Below are 20399 nucleotides of genomic sequence, written 5' to 3' on the forward strand. Positions count from 1 at the left end.
GTTTTCTCCTAGATCTCTACCAGCCTGACCCTTGCACATTTTCTTCCCTATATAACTCCACTGGCCCCTTTCCTCTTCAAAACAAGAACTGAGGTGTTCCTCTCCCCACAGCACCAGGTGAGAGTATATCCCGGGCAGGTAATCAACAAGGAAGGAGTTGGGGGAAAGAGATGAGGCTAGTACCCCATCTGGAATGGAACCATCTGAATCTAGAATCCAGACAATACCCAGGGTCAGGGCAGGGAAGCCCCAGGGAAAATATGTCCCCCATCTGGAATCTTAGTTAATGGAAAAATTAGGGAAGCCCCTATTCCCCTCCCCCACCCTAACCCCACCTCCCAAGCCTCCCGAGCTCTCAAGTCTTCATCCCAGGCCCCATTCCAAGTCCTTCTAAATAAAGGTGAAAGTTTTACTTTGGATAGGGAAGGGTGGTTGTAATTCACAGCTCAGGTCTAGACTCACCTGTCTTGTGGGTGAGTCTTCCTAGACTGGGCTTAAGCTGGGGTCATTGCTGGAGCCCCATACCTGTACCCAGATCCCACTTAGAAAACTGAGACCCCAAAGTGACCGGAGCAAGCCTCCAGGAAGATGGGAAGTGGGGCTCTTTAGGCATGGATCTTGCCTCAGCAGCTATAGCCACCAGCCACCTCTTTTTATGACTTAATCACCAGGGTTTTGTATGGACACACCTACCAGCATAAGGCCCCAGGCACCAGCTGCCTAGGGTGCAGCCCCCTCCAGGAAGCTCTTCCAGATTTTAACCCTCCCCAAGAAAGAGATCAGGGAAGCTGGTAGGGACAGGCGGTTCACACTGTTTATTTGCATCTCCAAAAGGGTGGGGGAGGAGTTTTGTGGGGGTAATTTTGTCGTTACAAACAGTGAGTGTAACTCATAAGGGCCTTTTCACTGAAAGAGGGCAGAGAAGGAAGGACACTTACGGGAGGCACAGAGTTGGGGCAGACCTTGGGTATGGGGACAATTGGCTGGAATGACATAGACAAAGGAGGGAAGTGTGAAGGTGTCCACACCTTCCCTCCCTGCTCGGGTCTCTGGGCCAAGATGGACTAGTGGAAAGGCATCGTGGGGGTGCTGTACCCCTCCCATACCAGGGGCGAGGGCAAGGACCTGCCTGGCCAGGCTGGCCTGGAGGGAGCCCACCCCCACTAGGCCCCAGGGGTCTGTTTCAAGACATGGTCCATGGGGTCTGACTCATGGCACTGAGCTGGGGGTGGGGAGAGGTCTTGGGAATTCAAAGCCAACATAGATTGGGAGACAGGAAAGTGTGTGCACTCGTGCATGTATGTGTCTACATTGTATTTGTGTGAAGAGGGCACCCAAAATCACTACAACAGACAACTTTGGGTCAGAGATGGCTCCAAGCAGTTGGGGATGGGGGAGATATTTCTAGCATATATATCCAGAATTAGGGGGAGGGGTGGCAGCAGTCAGGGAAATGTTAGATCAAAATAAGAGGAACCCCTGTCTATTTTCATACTGAAAAACTGCCACACAAGTATCCTGGGTACATACATAATTTCATATTTAATATTTTGGAGGGAAAAATATCACTAGCATTGAAATCCTTGTTAACCCTAATTCATGCCACATGGGACACCAGTCAGGACTGCCAAAACCAGTGTGGTTAAGGATGGCCTCTAACCGTCTGTGACCTACCAGTCCAATAATCCTGTCAAAAAAGGAAAGGAGAGGCTGGCAGGACTTGATCTTAGTGGACTCATGCTGGCTCCTAGTGATCACCATTTGCTTCCCTTTCTAAATACTTTCAAACTCCCCAGAATACAATTTTCCTGGACACTGACATCTACCTCATTAGTCTGTAGCTTTTAGAATTCACAAAATTGGGACTACTGGACCCTGGGGTCAAGGGTGTGAAAGGAGTGCTTTTCCTGGTGGTGGCAACTTGAGCATTCACAGAAGCATGGAGTCTTTGCCCCAAAACTCCTTGGTCCACTAAAGGAATGACCACAGGCCAGTCAGGATTGGCCTTCATAGACCAAACCCTGGTCTGAAACAAGCCCAGTGAACGCTAGCCTCAGTTTAGCAAGGAGAGGGAAGTGGGCCAGGCTACTCCAGAGGGAGGGGCTCACAAAGAGCCCAGCTCCAACACCTGGGCCTGGGCCATGTACATAGATAGCCCTTGTCCCTTGAAGTAAGGGCCCAGCTCCAAGACTTTGGGTCTTTCTAGACTGTCCTGGGCTAGGGGCAAGGGTGCATTCTTTTGTTCCCCACCAAAGCCAAACTGACCAGTTAAGCAGATAGAAGATGGCATAGGGAAGGGAAAGGGGAGTCTCTTGGCAGCTCCAAATCAAGTCCCCTCCTACCCCGGGCCTGGCTCAGCCAAAGAGAGAAGCACCAGATGGAGAAGGCCCAGGGGATCAAGGTGGGGAGGGAGCATGATCAGCTAGGAAGAAGCATGCTAGGGGTACCCACATCCACGGACAGCCTTGGGTCTACCTTGGGTGAGGCTGAGCACCTCTGGTGGGAAGTCACCTAACCTTTCTGCAACTACGACCCCCTCTGCAGAGGAAGGGGTTTCAAGGTCTCCGAGGGCCACTGCTGTGGTTCTGTAGGGGTACCTGCTGCCCATAGGTAGGAAGAGGGCCCTGCCCCTTGCCACCCCATGTCCCAACTGCATCTGGCTCACCCCAATCTGGTCTCAGGGGAGGCTAGCATTTGAGGGCAAGTTTGGTCCAGACCGACCATCAACAGCCTAGCCCTTGGAGGCCTAGGTCTTGTCCCCCCCTTTGGAGAGTGGAACATGGAGGTCTAGACTCACCAACAGGTTCTAGACCTGGCCTCTATACCTGAAGAGGGCCTGAAAGTTCAGAGCAGCATCTCCAACAATGTCCCTACATTCTAGAGCAAGTTTACCAAACAAAACTGAAGACAGCAAGGACTCTGGGGTCTTTCCACCAAGGGTGAGGAAAGGAGGCCCAGTTTTCACTGAACCAAACCCCACCTTCATACCAAGAGCATCTGAGGAAGAACCCTCTCCCCCGCCACTCCAGCCACTCCCGCCCCGGGGCTGAGGCCTCAGTCTCATAAACGCAGTTCTGGTTCTCCATCACTACCTCCCTCTCCTCAGCTGCTTCCAGGCTGACAAGCGCCAGAAAGGAGGAAAAGTCCTGGTTTCCGAGTCGCCATGAGCAAGCAGGCCCAAGTAAAACTAGCTCCTAGGGAGAAGTGGGGGAGCCCAGGAGGAAACACCCACACTGGCAAGTTCTCAATCCATTCACAGGCACAGAGCCAGGGAAGCGCTGCACGCCAAGGGGGCTGCTCCCAGGGGGCCACCGCTGAGATCCAGCTCAATGCTGCAATGACAGCCCTCTCCTCCGAAAGACAAGTGGGAGAACCCATCCATCCTCTTCAAAGGACAGGACCAAAGATCTGGAGCTGGAAGGCCATCTTATCCAACGCCCACATTTTACAGATGAGGACACTGAGGCCGAAAGAAGTGACCTGCCCATGGTCACACAGAGACTACGTAGCAGAGCTGGGCTTCGAACCCGGGCCCTCTGTCTCTGAATCCAGTGCTCATTTCACTGGACCACATTTCAGGATAGAAAAGGAGACTACGTCAAGTCCTTCTGCGGGTTCACATAACCCACCCCCCACCCTGCCGGTGTGGGAAGTGGGCACAGGCTGAAGGCAGGGGCTTGGGGGGGCCGACGCCGCTCCATCCGCAAGGTGGGGTGCTAAACCCTTTACAAACAGCACAGTCCTGGTCCTTGGGTAGGAAGGGGGGCAGAGAGGGAAGAGTGACACCTGTGTGTTTGTAAATGAGTATAGGGGACTGCAGCTAGGCTGAGTACGAGTCGCTTGAATCAGTGTCTCTGTCTATCTGAACGTCCGTGTGTCCAATACAAGTCCGTGTGCATTTGTCTGTGTGTGTGTGTGTGTGAGAGTGTATGTGACTGCTGTAATCTGGTCCTGGGTCCCTGCATACAATATTTCTCAGTGTGACCAAACGCATGTTTCTGAATGTGTCTGGGTGACTGGGCATCGATCTGTGTGTGTGTCTCAGTATTCTGTGTGTGCACAGAGGTGCAAGTGTGTTTATTTCTGAGTATGGGCTTGTGGGTGTTGTTAAGAGTATGTTAAGGGTTGCAGGAGAAACAGGTATAAAGGTGTTTTTTTTCTGTTCCATAAAGAGATTTTCATGCCAATATAATCTGGCGTGTGTATATGTGTGTGTGTGTGTGTATTGTCTGTCTGGGGTGTGTGAAGACGCTGGGCCTTGGCAGTATGGCCAGCATGGGCACGGCACAGAGTGGCTCAAAGGCGGTGTCAGGGCCAGGGGACAACAGGCCCTGGGGGCCTCACATTACAGAACAACAGCGACAACGCTGCTTCTTCATATCCAGGTCTTTGTCTGCACTGGCTGTGACGTCCACCGGAGGGCTCTGGAGACTGGGCTTCTCCCCAACCTGGTTCTCTTCCTTGCTGTCTGGGGCAGCGGTGACCGCAGTGGCTGCTGGTTCCTGGGCACTCCCATTGGGCGGGGCCGGGTCATCGATTACCACCAGCTCGGCTTTGATGGTATCTTGTAAACCCAGGACTTTCTTGGTCTCAGCCTCATCCTCTACATTCTGGTAGCCCATGAAGATCATGGTGACTGGCTGCTCCTGGCTGGCCTCAGTGCCCGAGGCCTCTCCCGGCTGGGCCTGTACTCCCGTGATCTCCCGCCGGGGGGTGGACCTGGACACCTCGGGTGTCCCCCGGGCTTCGGGGGCTGCTGTCACTGTCACCTCACTCAACGTCACCTCATCTGCTTTGTGGATCAGCTCGTCCACCTCAGAGGAGCTCAGCTGGTGGATGCCATTCTCTGCGGTGCCATCCACTGCATGAACCACTGGAAGAGGAGAGAAAGAAGGGGAGAGACAAGAGACAAGACTGTGAGACAGAGGGACCCTGGGAAGGAGGGTGAAACAGAGCTGCAGCCAGGGCTTGACCTTGGAGCTGAGAATGCTGATTCTGTTCTATGGTAATGGGTAATGGCGACCCTAGGGACCCAAGAGGCCTGAACTTGGATCAAGGAGAATGGCATCACTCCCTTGTAATGTAATCAATAAGGGTCACTCTGTAGAGGTCAAGAGCTTTGACCTTGGACCTGAGAAAACTAATTCTCTCCCTCCTTTGGTAAGGAGAAACGATCAAGAGATTTGAATTTAGATCTGGGAGAAATGATTCTCTTCTTTCTGTGGTAGCTGGTGAAGGTGATTCTGGGGAACAGAGAGGTACCTGAAGGGTTTGATTAAATACCTGGTGGACAAAACCCCTAATCTGGATTTTGTCCTGTTTTTTTCCTGCCCTCTTCTATGCCTCAGTTTCCAAAACTGTAAAAGGAGGGAGTTGAACCCAAGGGTCTTTGCAGCTCTGACATGCCTTGATTCTAACACCCTCTCTCCTAAGCTCTGTACAAGATCCCCCAAAGGACAATGGCTTTGAAGGGAAGCATCCTTTTTGAGAACTTTGACCTCAGAACTTAAAATCACTTTCATCACAGCTCTCTGACCATGGCCTCAAGGGTAAATCAGAGTAAATCACCCCCCTTTTATGGATAGGGAATGAAAGGAGAAGGCAGGTGACCTCCCCAAAGTAACACAGCCAGTTCAGCAGGGCAGCCAGGGTTGGAATTCCAGCCTCCCTGGCACCTAGCCCCGTGTTCTTTCCCAGCTCAGGGATGGAGTGTTGAGTTCCTGCAGCATCAGCAGCCTGGGCGCGAGGTCCCAATGGGGGCCCCCAGCCTGAGCCTCCTCTGAATAGAACCAGGCAGGGCCAAGCTAGGGGGAGGGGTAGCTGCTGCTGACCACTGGGTGGCACCATCGCTCCACCCAATCTAGGCACTGGGTTGGCATGGGGTGAGGGTGAGGCCAGGGCACCAGGAGGGACTAGTGAGGGGTGGGAGGGAGAAGAGACACTCGGGCTGCCAAGAGGCTGCAGTAGGGTCAGGGATACTGCCAGCCTGCGGCTGCTATGGAGATGGATCACCTTTCTGTCACTAAGCAACCTGGGTCCAGTTTGGCTGGCTCTGAATCCCCCAGGAATAGTGTCCAGGTTATCGGTGGAAGGAGGGAGAGGGAGGAATCAAGAAGCCTCCCTCATGAGCAGCATTAGAAGGGAGCCCCTGGGCTGTGTGACTGTGGCCATGCTGCCTCCACTGTCTGGGACTCAGATGTAAATCAGGAATCCAAGGTGCCTGACTCCTAGCTGGACACTAACTCTCCCAGGGCACCAGTGCCTCTCAGCTGGGCATCCTGGCCTGCGCAGACAGCATCCCCGAGCCATGTGGACTGTGAAGCAGACATGCTGTCAAGGGCTGCTGTGAGAAGAACCCTCAGGTGTAGGGGATCCCCAGCCCCTGGAGGGCGGGGTCCTGGAGCCTGGGTCCTCGCTCCTCCAGGCAGCATCAGGGCCTCATTCCAGGGAGGCTGGCGGCCTACCTTTCATCTCGTCCTCATACACCTTCACCCCCTGCAGAAAGGGCTCCTGAGGGGGCAGGGTGGTGCTGGACAGAACCTTGGTCTCTCCAGTCACCCTATCCTTCTCCACGGTTATCTCCACAGAGTACATGGCTGAGACATAAAGGGGGACAGGAATTACCACACGAGCAACCCAGGCCCCAGCCCCGACCTTGGGCCAAGCAGGAGCGAGCAAAGGAGCGAGGTGGGCAGCAGAAGAGGAAAAGGCCAAGCAGAGGGAAGAGTGGGATGGCCCTGCAGAGAGCAGTGCTCCACGGTAGAGGAAGGAATGGGGAGTCACAGGCCCAGGCTCAGCTGGGTGAACTCAGGCAAAGCCCTCCTCTCTCTAGCCTCAGTTTCCCCCAACAAGGTGTCGGGCCTCCAAATTCCCTTCCAGCTGCTGCCCCTTCTTCAACACAAGCCATGCTGAGGCCTGGATTTGGAGTCAGGAGACCTGGGTTCAGATCCTAACAGTACAACTTGTGAGATCCTGGGTCACTTCCCCTCACTGAACCCCTGTTTCTCCACCTGTCAAATGAGGGAGGTTACCCTAGATGGTCTTTACATACCATTCCGCCTTTAAATGCTAAGATCATATGACATAGGAGCCTGGCTTCTGTAAGACAGACCTGGGTCCACGTCTGGTCTTGATACCTGCTTCTAGTTCTGGCCTCTGGGCCAGGCAGAACAATCCCAAGCCCTTTTCCATCTCGTGGCCCCTCAGAGATTCCAAGACAGCTATCACCTTTCCCCAGTGCCCACCCCTCGTCTTTTCTCCAAGCTAGTTATTCCCAATCCCTTCACCCATTTCTTTTCCGGAGCATTCCCTCGTTGGCCAGATCACCCTCTTCTGCTTACTGATGTCCTTCCTAACACACCAATCAATGGATCAGCATTTCTTAAGCACTTGTTAAGTGCCATCATGATTTACTAAGAGGTAAAAGACAGTCTCTGCCCACAAAGAGCTTACAATCTAACGAGAGGCTAAGACAAAGTTTCAGAGGTAACTCCAGGCCTCTCGCTTGTCTGACCAGGGAAGAGGAGCACAGAGGTCACCACCAGCCACATTCTGACCTTCTTGGGGACCCCACCACACTACTGCTGCACAACGCTGTCCACTGGAAACCCTGGAATTCTCCTAGGAATTACTATGCCTCGTTGTGTCTCCACCAATCATTTAGGGAGTTATTTTCTTTTAAATACAAATGTAGGACTTATTATTTCTCCTTAATATATTCTATCTTATTATATCTGGTCCACTCTTCTGGACTATTGAGATCCTTTGGATCCCAACAGTATGCAACAATGGTTCACAGTCTCCACTCCTGAGGGGAACCATGGAGACTCTCCCTCTGGGGCCTTGTCTTCTCCCTTCTTTCCTTGGTCTACACTCCTGAGGCTAATGCCAGAGATACTCCCATGCCATGTTGTCTTCCCCCACTCTTTCCCCACTTTCCACTCCTGAGGCTAACAATGGAGACACTGTCTCTGTGGCCCTGTTTTCTCCCCTCTTTCCCAAGGTGATTCTTCTGCTCTGGCCAAGTGAGTTTCCTACATGAAAGGCTCACCGTATAGTCTGGCTCCAAACTCTTACACTCTTCCCAATTGGGTTCCAGTTCTCCCTTCCTCAGAACCCACGCTGCCTTAGGATGGATTGCATGCTGTGTTAACAAGAACTCCCCAGCTTGCCTGCAAGTGTCTGCTGTCACCCCAGGGCCTGGGGCTCAGAAAACTCACTCATCCTGAACCCTGACATCTTCGATGCTGCCTCTACTGGAAGAATGAGCTGGTTCCCCTGAGATCAGGCCAGACAGGGCTGGGGCCTGAAGGGGTGAGTGTCACAGGCAGGAGGGGAAGTGGCTGATCCATAAAGCTGAAGGCACTTGGGACTTAGAAGCAGCGAGGCAACGTTGGGTTAGGGCTACCATGCGAGTGAGCCCACACCTCCAAGAAAGGGAGGGTGGCGTTTGAGGGGCAGCCAAAGCAGACAGGCCAGCCCATGAGGGTGGCAGACAGAGTGTCCCATCTGGAGAAACCCAGGGCCCTGAGCCAGAGGGGCCTAGGAAGGCCTCGGTTCAGACATTCTGCTGCAGTAGCATGACCTGAGGAGTCCTCTGAGAACTCTGGACCAGGCTTTCAGGGCAAAGTCCTTCCCACCCGGTACTTATTTCTAGCCCAGATCTGGGCTAGGCCCACAGCCAACTCTCAGCAACCCCCCACTAATCCCAGATGCTGAAAAATCACCAATAATCTAAAAGCCCATCCCCTAGGCCAGTATAACTGCCACAGTGGGATGGTTTCACTGGGGCCATCAAAGGCTAGTTAACATGTCATCCTGGGCATAGATAATCCACACTCCCAGAGAGCTGAAAGTTGGCTGAATGTCATGAACAGCGATGGAGCATAAGACAGGAAGGTGGCTCTAGAGGATGATGGCCCCTTCCCCGGCAGCAGGGGCTGGCCCAAAGCCCTCCTGGGGGTGCAGACAGGGCAAAGAAGTTCACCACCCACCTGCCTTCATCATCTCAGTGCCTTCCACCACCTTCATGGGGCTGCTGGTGACTTTCTTCTCTGCTCAGGAAGAAAAAGAATCAGGGGACATGATTGAGAGACAGAACCGAGCCCTGCCCCAAGAATACATCCCCAGAGGAAAAACCCCATATCACAGACAGACACTGAAACCCAGCACAAGGAACTTGCTCAGAAAAATATTATCCTACGGTTGAGGGCTGGAAGAGGCCACAGGACCCATTCTCAATTTTCAGATGGGATCCAGAGAGGGGAAGGCATTTCCCTAAGTTCATAGACACCAGACTTGGATCATGTCTCCACACCCCACAGTCAGAGCTCTTTCCATTGCCTGGGGTGACTCTTTTAGGGAGAGAAGCAATGGGGTGTGGGGAGATCAGGGGGACTAAAGATACCCAGTTACAGTGCATTTAGGGAGACTGAGTCAAGAGGCCTGGGTTCTAGTCCTAGGTCTCATTTGTCTTCCCTGGGTCCCCATCTAAAAAAAATGAAGAGTTTAAGGAGGATCTCCGAGCATCTTTTTAGTTTTCACATTTGCTACTCTGAGCTTCTCCAAGGGAACCAGGCTAGAGGCAGTTTCTCCTGCACCCCCATCTCTGACCACCAGAGGGCACTCCACCCCCTACCTGAATCTTCTCAATGTAACCCTCCCAGCCCCAGGAACCCCAGAACTTACCTCTGGGTGAGGCCACTGGGGTCTGCAAAGTGAAAACAGGGAAAAGGTCACCCTGAGGTTCCCATGACCTGGTCCCCCAGCCTCTCACAGAACTAAGCCAGGGCAGGCTGGGCCTTGGTATCCTTCTCCCCATTACCCAGAACCCCTCCTTTCCACCTACCCAGGTCCCATGGCATTAGCCAGAAAGAGCAAAAATCAGAGGGAGCCGGGGACATGCTGGAGACCCGATGATCAGATTTCCAATGTGAGCATTCACATGTCAGAAATCAGCAAATGCTAATTTGTTGTTTTACTGATTGTGGAGAGAGATATTGCGGAGAAAATGTTTAAAACGCAGGCTAAATGTACAAGGGTGTTCTATGCACTTTTTTTTTTTACTCTTGGAGAACTAGTGGTTAAACATTTACAGCTTGTTCCTGCAGGGGGAAGGAGAGGGTAGGGGTAGCTACTCAACATAACCCTAACTTAGCTGCTTTTCCACCTCTAAAATGTGGCTGAACTAGACAATCTCCAAAGTCCCTTTGGGCCCCCACGTTCTAGATCCCACTGGATCAGGAGGAGGAGGGCCCACCAAAAGTGGGCTTGGTCAGGGAGGGTTGTTGAGGTAGGGCCAGGATTCCAAGGGGAAGAGATGGGAGGCCAGGAGAGGGAGAGCAGAGGGTCCAGGAGACTCAGGAAGGCCAGGTGTGTCCTGGCCTGGCTCACAGGGGTCAGTGGAGCCCTCTGGGGGAGGAAACTGCCTGGGGTGGACAGCATCCGGCTGCTACTGGGAGAGAGGAGGAAAGGGACGACACAGGGACGCTAAAACTTGGTTTTGTTCCCTCCCTCCAGGAAGCCCTCCCAAAACAACACTCCCCTCCTCTTCAAGCCCTCCAGATCTTAAAACTTCAAGATCCCTGCTTGGATCGGGGGTCCCCCAAGGGGGACAATGTCTTTAAACCCCCTAGAGCCACCTTGCTGAAGGGACCTCACCTTCTGGGAATTAAGAATCTTCTCTTCCTTCCTCTCTTCCTTCACAGGGCTTGGGGCTGGGGCCTGGGCTAAGACCACCACATTCTCCCTGGTAGCTGGGACAGAGTCCCCTGTCTCCAGGATCTCTAGCTCAGTCTCCAACCTAGGGAAGAAGAGAATCCTTGCTGAGGCCCAGGATATCAGGAATGACCAATGGAGAGATTCTGGGGCTTAAAAAAAGACCTGGCCACTGATTCACTGGGTACCTTTGGGCAAGTCCCTTCCCCTCTCAAGGCCTTAGTTTCCCCATCTGTAAAATGGTTTAATGATCTCTAAGCACTCCTCTAGCTCTGACAATCTGTGAGTAAGAGCATATAATTTACCTCTTAGCTCATCAGCAAAATTAGGGTCATTGCCTTTTACCTAATCAGTCACTGAAGATCTGGGAAGATACTTAGAGATCATCTAGTCCTCATTTTACAGAAAGGGAAACTAAGTCACAGACAGGAACTGGCATTTCTTCTAGGATCATAGCTGGAGTCTAGAGTAGAACCCAGGTCTTATGATGCCTAGCTCCAGTCTCTTTACAGATACAAACTGCCTGGGGGTGAGGGGGGGAGTTGAGAAGGAAGGGGGAAGAGGGAGGAAGACAAAAGGCAGACCCAAAGAGGTAAGTTCCAGAGACCTGCCAGGGACCACACCCTTTCTCTCCTAGAGTGACAGGGGAACCAGACCACAGACACCCACTTCCCAAGCACAATAAATCTCTGGAAAGAATAACTCACAGGACCCAGGTTTTCCCACTGTCCAATACCCCTCCCTTTCCCCAACACCACTCCCCCTCCACCCCAAGCCAAACACAGATGGCTTGGGTGCGGTGAAGAGCCCATGGGGTGCGGCTTCCTTCTGAGCAGAGCCAGAGGTCACTCAGCCCCCAGCCTCTGCAGGTGACCACACCCTTCCCACAGCCAGGCACAGAACCACAGAGGATCTCAAAGCACTCTAGGTGGCCAACCAGCTTTGGCTATCACAGAGCTAGGTAAGGAAACAGGTGGGCACTGCCCCATCTTGGACCCAGGAGAGACACTACCCACCCACCCACCCAAGGGAGGACTCTTTTGTGAGATGCAAAAGGCCAAAAACCTCGATGAAGGGCTCTGGGACTGTGGGGGTGTATAAAGGGGCCTCCATATTCTCCCTAGTTAGCCCGTTTTCAGGAGTCACAGGGAGCACCCAACTTCTCCCTTTCTGCCAGGAGCCAACAGAGGCAGAAGGGAAAGTAACAAGCGTTTAAGAACTGCTTTGTATCAAGCACTGTGTTAAATGTTTTACAAATATCCCACTAGAGGAGGCCGCTATCTCTGTGAAAAGTTAGCATCTCCACACTTCCTATGGGGAGATCTGGCTCCTCCCTGACTGCCTCTTCCCTCCTCTAGGACTCAGCTTCCCTCTTATACAAAATGAGGGGCTTAAAAGGAATAATTCATCAGCCTGGATTCTGGGGAGGGGGATGGGGAACCATGCACAGACCACGGCTCCCTTCCCAGCAGGATCTAAGGCTCCAGCCCGGATGTTCCCCTGGCTGGACGGAGGCTTTGTCTCAGCCAGGACTGAATGGGAGTCTTCTCTCTGATCCCCTCCCCCTCCCAGGGCTTTCCATTTGGCTTCAGTGGAGCAGAGACGAGTGAGTTTGCCGGCTAATGCTAGGCTGAGCCCGGAACCAGGGGATCCCCGTGGGATAGCATTCCCAGCACCTCGGACAGATGCCCCTCCCCCTGGCCAGCCCCAGCAGTCAAGGCAAAGGCCTCATCTCCCCACTCAGACTGCTCCAAGGCAGGAGTCAGAGGCTCCCCCCAACCCAATTACCACGTGTTTATTTTACATGTATTTATATGTGTATGTGTGTAGTTATATGTAGAGACCTCTCTCTCTATGTATCCATTTCTTTATCTATTCATGTATCTATGTATCTATGTCTATATCTATATCTATGGATCTACATATCCACATCCATATCTATATCCATATCCATCTATCTTATCTATCTATCCATCATCTCCCCTGTTCAAGTATAAGCTCTCAGAGGTCAGGGGCCGTTTCATTTCTGCCTCTGGATTCTTGGTGCCCAGCCAGTACCTGGCACACAGCAGGTGCTTAATAAATGCTTAAGGGAGGCGTGACGGCTCTCAGATCAGACCAAACCCCTGCACACACACACACCGCACCCCACCCCCCCACAGGGCCCTGCCTGCCCACCTTAGGATGGAATCCTCCAGCTGTTTGACCTTCTGTTCATCATCTTGCATCTGCTTCTTCATCACTTCGTCCTCCTGAGAATCGGAGGAGGGGGCCCCCTCCAGCAACCATCGCTCCCGAAGGGCCTTAGACTGTGGAGGGCAGAGAGGGGTGGGTAGTGATCGCTCCTACCACCCAGCCCAGGCTTCAACACTGAGAAGGGGGCCAAATTCTCCCCTTGTCAATGCAGGCTGGAACCTTTGCTGCAATTTATAAACCTCAGAGCACAGAGAGGTTGTTAGGTGACTTGACAGTATGTGCTGGAGGTGGGAAACAATTCAGACTTATCTGAAAAGATCTAGTCCAACTCCCTCATTTTACAGATGAAGAAACTGAGGCAGGGAGAGGTTAAGTGACCCAAGATCACATAGGTGGTAGACGGCAGAGCTGGGGTTTGAACCCAGAACCACAGCTAAATTTAAGGGCCATCTGCAATTGACCCCATTAAAGGAGACTGCTGCCCTTCTTCTGGATCCTAACTAAAGGGAAGGGGGGCTTCGGGGGCACAGTCACCCCACAGGGACAGGTACCTTCAAATGCTGCAGCTGCCGTCGATCATCTTCTAACTGCCGCCGTTTGTTCTCAATCTCAGTTTGCCTCTTTCTCTTCTCCTGACAGACGGATGTGAAGGGAGAGTCAATCCCCAAAAGCTTAGATAACAGCTAACAGAGCTGGGGTGCAATACCACCAACCACCAGCAGGTGTCACTATCTACCAATGGATCTTCACCCTGAACCTTGTCATCTTCAGGTTTAATCACACCCATTATGCAAGGTTCAGTCTGAATCTGAGTCAATATGTCCTTAGAGACCATCTATTCCAACCCTCTTTTTTTTATTTAAATTTTTTAATTTAAATTTTAAATCTAATTTTTACTTGCAAAAAAAAAAATCTATTTTCTCTCCTTACTCCTACTCCCATTGTAAAGAAAAAAGAAAAGAAAACTGAAACTTTTATTACAAATATGCATAGTCAAGCAAAAAATTCCTACCTTGGCAGTATCTTTAAAATGTGTCTCAGTATGGCCACCATTTCTGTATGGAAGTGGGTAGTGTCCAATCCTCTTATTTTATAAGTAGGACAAAGAAGGAAAGAGACATCCCACTGCCAAGGTCAGGAGGAAGCCAAGCTAAGACTGTCTGTCCCTCTGGCCTCCCAAGTCATAGACAAGGCAGTCTCTTGTCACTATGTCACATGGCCTACTTGAAAATGGAGGAAGTCAGGAGACCAGGGCTCTAGGTCTCTGTCTAATCCAACTGCTTGACTATGTGAACTTGGGTAAGTCCCTGTCCCTCTTGGAGACTCACTTTTAAATCAGATTTATCTTTGGATTCACAACTTAGTCCAACTCCATCATTTTAACATGGGATGAAAGTGAGTCCCAAAAGTGAGGTGATTTTTTTAAACCCCCCCAGTGATTTCATCCATGTAGGGAATTTTCAAGTGAAGAATGCAGGTTTGCACATTCCCCATAGTTGATAGTTTTGGGAGCTGCCAAGAACAGTGAGGTCAAGGGACTGACTCAGGGTCACACAGCCTGTATATGTTACAGACAGGTTCTGATCCCAAAGCTAGCCTGTATTGACTACACCAGAGGTGGCCTAGAAGCCACATGTGGCCCTCTAGGTCCTCAAGTGCAGCCCTTTGAAGTTGTCAAAGTGCTGCACTTGAGGACCTAGGGGGCCACACATGAGGCCTCGAAAGCACAGGTTCCCCACCCCTGGTCTATGCCATGCTACCTCTTGCTGTCATCAGGAACAAATGGGGTCATGGATGGGAAAATTTTCTAAAATGCAAAGAGGAACCCAAGTACAATATTCATTATTATTAATTAATTTTAATCACAGATATTCTAATAACAGATATTGAAGTATCTTTATTATTGGCACAGGGAAGCTCTCTGCTGATGCGTCACCATGGTACAGAGGTGACCCTGGGTTCCTGAAGTCTCTGCCAGCAGAGCTCAAGCTCTGGCAGGTTGTCCCAGACTGGATAACATGATGACAAGAATCAGCTTAGACGCTAAATGTGGAGAGAAACTCATCACCAGTCCTGGGGCTTGACCTCAAGGTGATCCAGCTTTTTGCAGATGAAGAAACTGAGGTCCAGGGAGGTCCAAGGATTATAGGATCATAAATGGAGAAGGACCTGAGAGGTCATCTATTCCAACCCCCTCCCCCATTTTACAGATGAGGAAACTGAGGCCCGGAGAAATTAAATGGCGTACACAAGTAGATGAATTTTTTTTGTTGTTTCACACAGTGAGACAGGGAGAAACCCCTGACCCCCACCCTCCACCGTCAGCTTAATCTGACTTTACTAAAAGCCCTATTAGATGAGGGAGGATGATGACAGGTACTCACCGCAATGGCCTGAAGCCTTTCCTGTTGGAAAGTTGTTTCTACAGAGACTCTGTTAAAAAAAAAAAAAGTAGCATGAAGTCACAGATAGGTTTAAGTAGACCTCTTGAAGACATGACTGTGGCCCTTTCTCCCTTTTCCAAAGAGGAGGCTCCCTAAGGGCAGGGGTCCTCTCTCCTCCCTTCAGCCCAGCAGAACAAGGCCAAGGCGACCAAACCTCTCTGCAGCTCCCTCAACATGCTTCCCCTCCCTCTCCTTCAAATGCTACCTCCTCCAGGAAACTCTCCCAGATTGCTTTGGCAGGAGTTTCCAGTCTTTACCTCTTTCCCCCACCCCCCCTTCTCTTGCCCCTACACAGGAATAGGAAGCATCATCTGTTAAGCCAAGTTTGACAATAATAAAATAGAACTAAGTCATTCCTGCTGGAGTATTCCTCTATCTGCAAAGTGCTTTGAGATCCTCAGACACAAATCCCCAATAAGCCCAGGACTGCTTAGTACAGCAACACACCCAGGAGTGCCTTTCTGATGAGCAGGAGAAATGCTGAGTGGTTGGGATGGGAGATTCTGGTTAGGAGCCAGGGACCCTAATCCTCCCCAGTTTTGTGTCTAGTCCCTGACCATCCTGGGCAGACAGACCATCCTAAGGCCCAGCTCAGCACAGAGAGCAGGGCTACCCTAGCACCTGATTCCTGCCTCCCCCACTCCTCCCAATCCCACAGCAAAATGATCACCACCCTCTCCCACCTCTCCCTGCCCCTGGTGCCCTTGGAGCTGAAATTACAGCTGGGCCTGAGGTGATCAACTGCTTCTCTTCCAAAGAAGAGATCTGTCCCTAAATTTGTACCTCCCCAGATTCCGGTGCGAGATAGAGGTGGGAAACCAAGCATTGGAGCAGTTCTTTGGTTAGAACAAGAGAACTCTAGATTAAGCATGTTTTAATAAAAAAAAAAAATGCTGTATTTAGGGTCAGAAGGCATGGGGTCAAAACCCAGGTGTCAGAAGGCCTAGGTTTCACGGGATCATCTGTTTGGAGCTGCAAGAAAACTTAGGTGTTATCTGACCCAACCTCCTCATTTTACAGTTGCTAGCTATGCTCCAAAAGGGATGGGTTATGACGACCTTGGACAAGTCTCTTCTCTCAAGGTCTCAGTTTCCTCCATTGGAAAATGAGTCGCTTGGACCCGATGCCCTGGATCCTGTGATCTGCCCTTCTTTCAGCTCCAGTGGGACCCCTAAATCTGGAGAGGCCCAGGCTAGAAGCCTAAAGACCCAAACTTTCCTATTGCTGGCAAAGTCTTCCAGTTGGCAAAGGGCAGTCCCCTCAAACATCCAATCCTGTGGTGTAGGGACTATAATAAGGACTATCATTCCCATTTGACAGATGAGAGAACTGAGAGTCAGAAAGACCTTAAAAGGGGGCAGCCAGGTAGCACAGCAAGTAAGAGCACCAGCCCCAGAGTCGGGATGACCTGGGATCGAATCTGGGCTTAGACACTTAGCACCCACCCAGAAACACCTGGCATTGTAACCTTGAGCAAGCTACCAAATAATGCTACCCCCTTGTTTTAAAGACTGGAAAACAACGGGGAAAGTTTGCCTGAAGTCATGCATCAAATTTGAAGCAAATCCAGGACCCTTGAGAAGCTCAGATGATCACCTACAGTCCCTTCCAGCCCTAAACCTATGATTCCCAAGTACTATGAACCTCAGATCTCCTAACGACTTGTTCATCCATCAGAAATCGAAAAACCCTGTACTGTTTAGGACTCCTGTATTTTGATGGTTTTCAATTTCCAAATAAAAGTTCCTATTTAAACACCAGAAACCTGTCCTGGTTGAACTAAGTGAATATAGCTATGTCTCCCCATGTGCCCCCAATAAAGCCAAGACAGACATGATTAGAGGCTGACAGTTGGCTGGCCCCGTTCAAAGGTCCTCCAAATTCTCTGCCCATTACATAGAAAGCAGAAGCAGAAATTCTGAAATTAGGAAGAGCTAAAATACCCTTAAGTATCAGCAATTATCTCTAGGGTCTAGGTACTCTGTGAGAAGGCCCAAGGAAGTAAGATGTTCTATCAGTGAAGGGAGAAGGGAATAAGCATTTATATAGCGTCTATTATGGGCACTGTGCTAATCACCTTATATTATTTCATTTGATCTTTACAAAAACCCTGGGAGGTGCTGTTATTATTCCCATCTTACAATTGAGAAAATTGAGACCAACAGAAATCAAGTGACTCATCCAGGGTCTCACAGCTAGTGTCTGCGGCTGGATTTGAACTCAGGTCCTTCTAACCAGGCTCAGCACTCTATCCATTGTCCCACCTAGCTGCTTCAATAGTCAGAGTCCAAAGCTGGCTAGACACTTGGTATCTTGACCAATGGTACTCTCCAGTTAGCAACCCCATGCTACCTTAAATCTCAAATTCCCTTCAGTCAACTCTGGGACACCAACTGAGTCACCAGTCACCCACTGAGTCACCAGCAAGGAAATGAGCTCCATATTTACCGAGCCTGTGCAAGACATCCTCATACCCCTCCCTGAGCCTCAGTGGCTGACACTGAGCTTGGGATCCAGAGAGCCTGGATTCCAGTCTTGATTCTGCCATGGACTTAATGTCTAACCTTGGGTGAGTCAATCCTCTTCTGGTCCTTGTTAGACTAGATGGTATGTGGTGTCTTAAGACCTCTGGCATTACATGTTCTAAAGGCCCCTGAGCTCTGACATCCTGGAGTTCTAAGGGTCTGGTCCTCCCAGATCTGAAGTTCTATTTTCTGAGGGCCCACCCATCTGTCACACCCTCTATTTTAAGATCCCTCCCAGCTCTGATATTCTGTGTCCTAAGGGCCCTCCCAGCTCTGACCTTCTCTGTTCTAAGGGACCTAGCACTAACATCCTGGGTTCTAAGAACCCTCCCAGCTCTGTTATTCTGTGTCCTAAGGGACCTGGCGACTCTTGTCATTCTGTGCTCTAAGGGCCCTCCAGGATCTCGACACTGTGTGCCCTAAGGGCCTCCCAGCTCTGACCTTCTCTGTTCTGAGGGCATCTCAGCTCTGACATTCTCTGCTCCACAAGTCTCCTCATCCAGCTCTGACCTGTGCTCTACGGGTCCCCCAGCTCTCTAGTTTTGAGCAGTGTAGTAATAAGGCTCTGGGAGAACGCTGTTTAAGGGAAGAGCTGTCCTGATTGGAGAAGCTACTGTCCCAGTAGGTCTGGCTTCACCAGACTTTCAAGTAACCACTCCTTTGGAGGGATGAGCTGTTTCTCTGGTTAGCTGCTCAGTGACGGGTCAAGTAGAAGAAATAATGAAAGGATCGGTGAGAAGCTAAGAAAACCTGAGGTCTGAGCTAAAAACTGGAGCCAGGAAGGCCTTCATAGCAGATAGGGCCCAGAGGCCAGGGGAAGGCCCTGAGGTGAAGGGCTCCTTCTTGTATGGCCGGGCCCCCAGCCTCAAAGCTAGGTCCAGCCGGGACCCCAGGGTCTAGACCACAACTTCAGAGTTGTCCAGGCCCCAGCTCCAGTCAGCCAGGCATAGAGTCCATCCTGATTAGGTCAGCTCCCAACAGTCCAACCCCCAGCCTCAGAGCCTGCCAGGCCCCCCAGCTCTCCACCCTGCCCATCCCCAGGGAAGCTGCTGATCAGTGATTTATCCGGGGGCCCCCTCTGGGAGGCGGGTGCCCTGGCAACACCACCATTGCCATGACAACGGCGATTACCCAGGCGCGGGGGAGAGGGAGCAGCCCACAGAGGTGGGGGGATGGGTTAGCCTCAAGACCCGCCCCACAGCTGCTCCCCCAGCCTCCACCCAGCCCCGCCCACGTCCCCTCCCCCCAGCAAAGAGAAAGCCAAGGAGCTGGAGAAGTTGAACCTCTTCTCCCAGCAGGCTACACTCCCCACTCAGGCCACTCCTGCGCAGCTCCCTGACCTGGGTTCAAAAGCTGGTGAACTTGGGGGCAAGCCCCTGCTACAAGCTGAGCCTGTTTCTTCAAAGGTCACCTTCCTCCAAGAAGTCTTCCCAGAGCTTAGCAGGAAGGGGGTCCCAAGGGGCAGGGATGGCGCCCTGGGCAGCTCCCCGTGGTCCTAGCCAGAGGGCGGGGCCTGGTAAATGTTTATTAAATGAATGAATGAATGAAGAGCTCCAGCCCATCCCACCAGCTGAAGACCTAGCTTAGTCATTTTTCTTTTTTTGGAGAGGGGAGGCAAGGCAATTGGGGTTAAGTGACTTGCCCAAGGTCACACAGCTAGTTAAGTGTCAAGTGTCTGAGGCCGAATTTGAACTCAGGTCCTCTAGACTCCAGGGCCACCTAGCTGCTTCCAGCTTAATCTTTAGTGAAGAATTTCCCGGAAGGTAAAAGGAGGGGTTTGGGGCAGATCATCTCCAAGGACCCTGTTTGTAGGTGATCTTCCCACCTTAGATTGGGTACAGTTTTTGCCTTTATATCCCCAGCATTTAGCACACAGTAGGTAGCAAAGCACATAGTAGGTTATAATAAACTCCCTTTGTTGACTTTGAAGGTCCCTTCCGGCTCTTAAATCTCTCAGATCCTATTATTTTTACTCAGTGAAAGTGCCTGGAACCGAGGGAGGGCCAGAGCAGAGGGATTCCAAATTGACAACCGCCCAGAAAGGTTGTGTAATGTGCCCAAGGTCACTCAGCTGGGTGGGTGGGGACTGGAAGGGGCTATTCTGGCCAGAGTGAGTCTGGCTCAGACCAGTCCCAAGCCCAGGAGGGAGCTAGGCTTCCCTCATTCAGGGAAGCTGGCTCTGCAGAGGGGAAGAAAGGACTCTCGGCTAGAGGGGAGAAATCTGGACTCATTCCTATGTTAATTATTGAGAGAAAACAGCTGCCTCGACCTGGGACAGACCTGACTAAGGAGGCCGGGGAGGAGAGTGGGGAATGTCTGCTGCAGGAGAGTTCTCCACCAGGCTGAGGAGCCCAAGCTCTAAACAGAGGGCAGGAGACCTGCTGCTCAATTCTCTTTCTTGGCAGGGAAACCCAGGAGTCCCAGTGCCCAAAGCCCTGCACTGACATCCACCCCATTTCCACTATCACAGAGAATGTCCCCCAAGAAGGATTTCCTTTTGCAGTACCTGATTCCAAGA

General features: G+C 51.4%; 1 protein-coding gene across 4 annotated transcripts in view; it reads right to left on the reverse strand.

Moving 5' to 3' along the window:
- Positions 1-796: 796 nt before the first annotated feature.
- The window catches only part of PALM (paralemmin), a 29389-nt gene continuing 9786 nt past the window's right edge, over positions 797-20399 (reverse strand). For 2 of the 4 annotated variants that reach the window (XM_069101566.1, XM_069101486.1), the window contains exons 2-9: positions 15297-15345; positions 13464-13544; positions 12895-13025; positions 10660-10801; positions 9688-9709; positions 8994-9053; positions 6465-6596; positions 797-4873 (exon numbers count right to left, since the gene is read on the reverse strand). In XM_069101566.1, coding sequence (XP_068957667.1) covers positions 4341-4873; positions 6465-6596; positions 8994-9053; positions 9688-9709; positions 10660-10801; positions 12895-13025; positions 13464-13544; positions 15297-15345 — 1150 coding nt within the window. In that variant the 3' untranslated portion in view covers positions 797-4340. Of the gene's footprint in view, positions 4874-6464; positions 6597-8993; positions 9054-9687; positions 9710-10659; positions 10802-12894; positions 13026-13463; positions 13545-15296; positions 15346-18322; positions 18443-20399 lie in introns of those variants that run through there. The other 2 variants (XM_069101399.1, XM_069101436.1) reach the window with 2 other exon arrangements.

The sequence above is a fragment of the Petaurus breviceps genome, unplaced genomic scaffold (assembly GCF_028583685.1).
Source record: "Petaurus breviceps papuanus isolate PSGF00001 unplaced genomic scaffold, PetGlider_PUasm1.0 103, whole genome shotgun sequence".
NCBI lineage: Eukaryota > Metazoa > Chordata > Mammalia > Diprotodontia > Petauridae > Petaurus > Petaurus breviceps.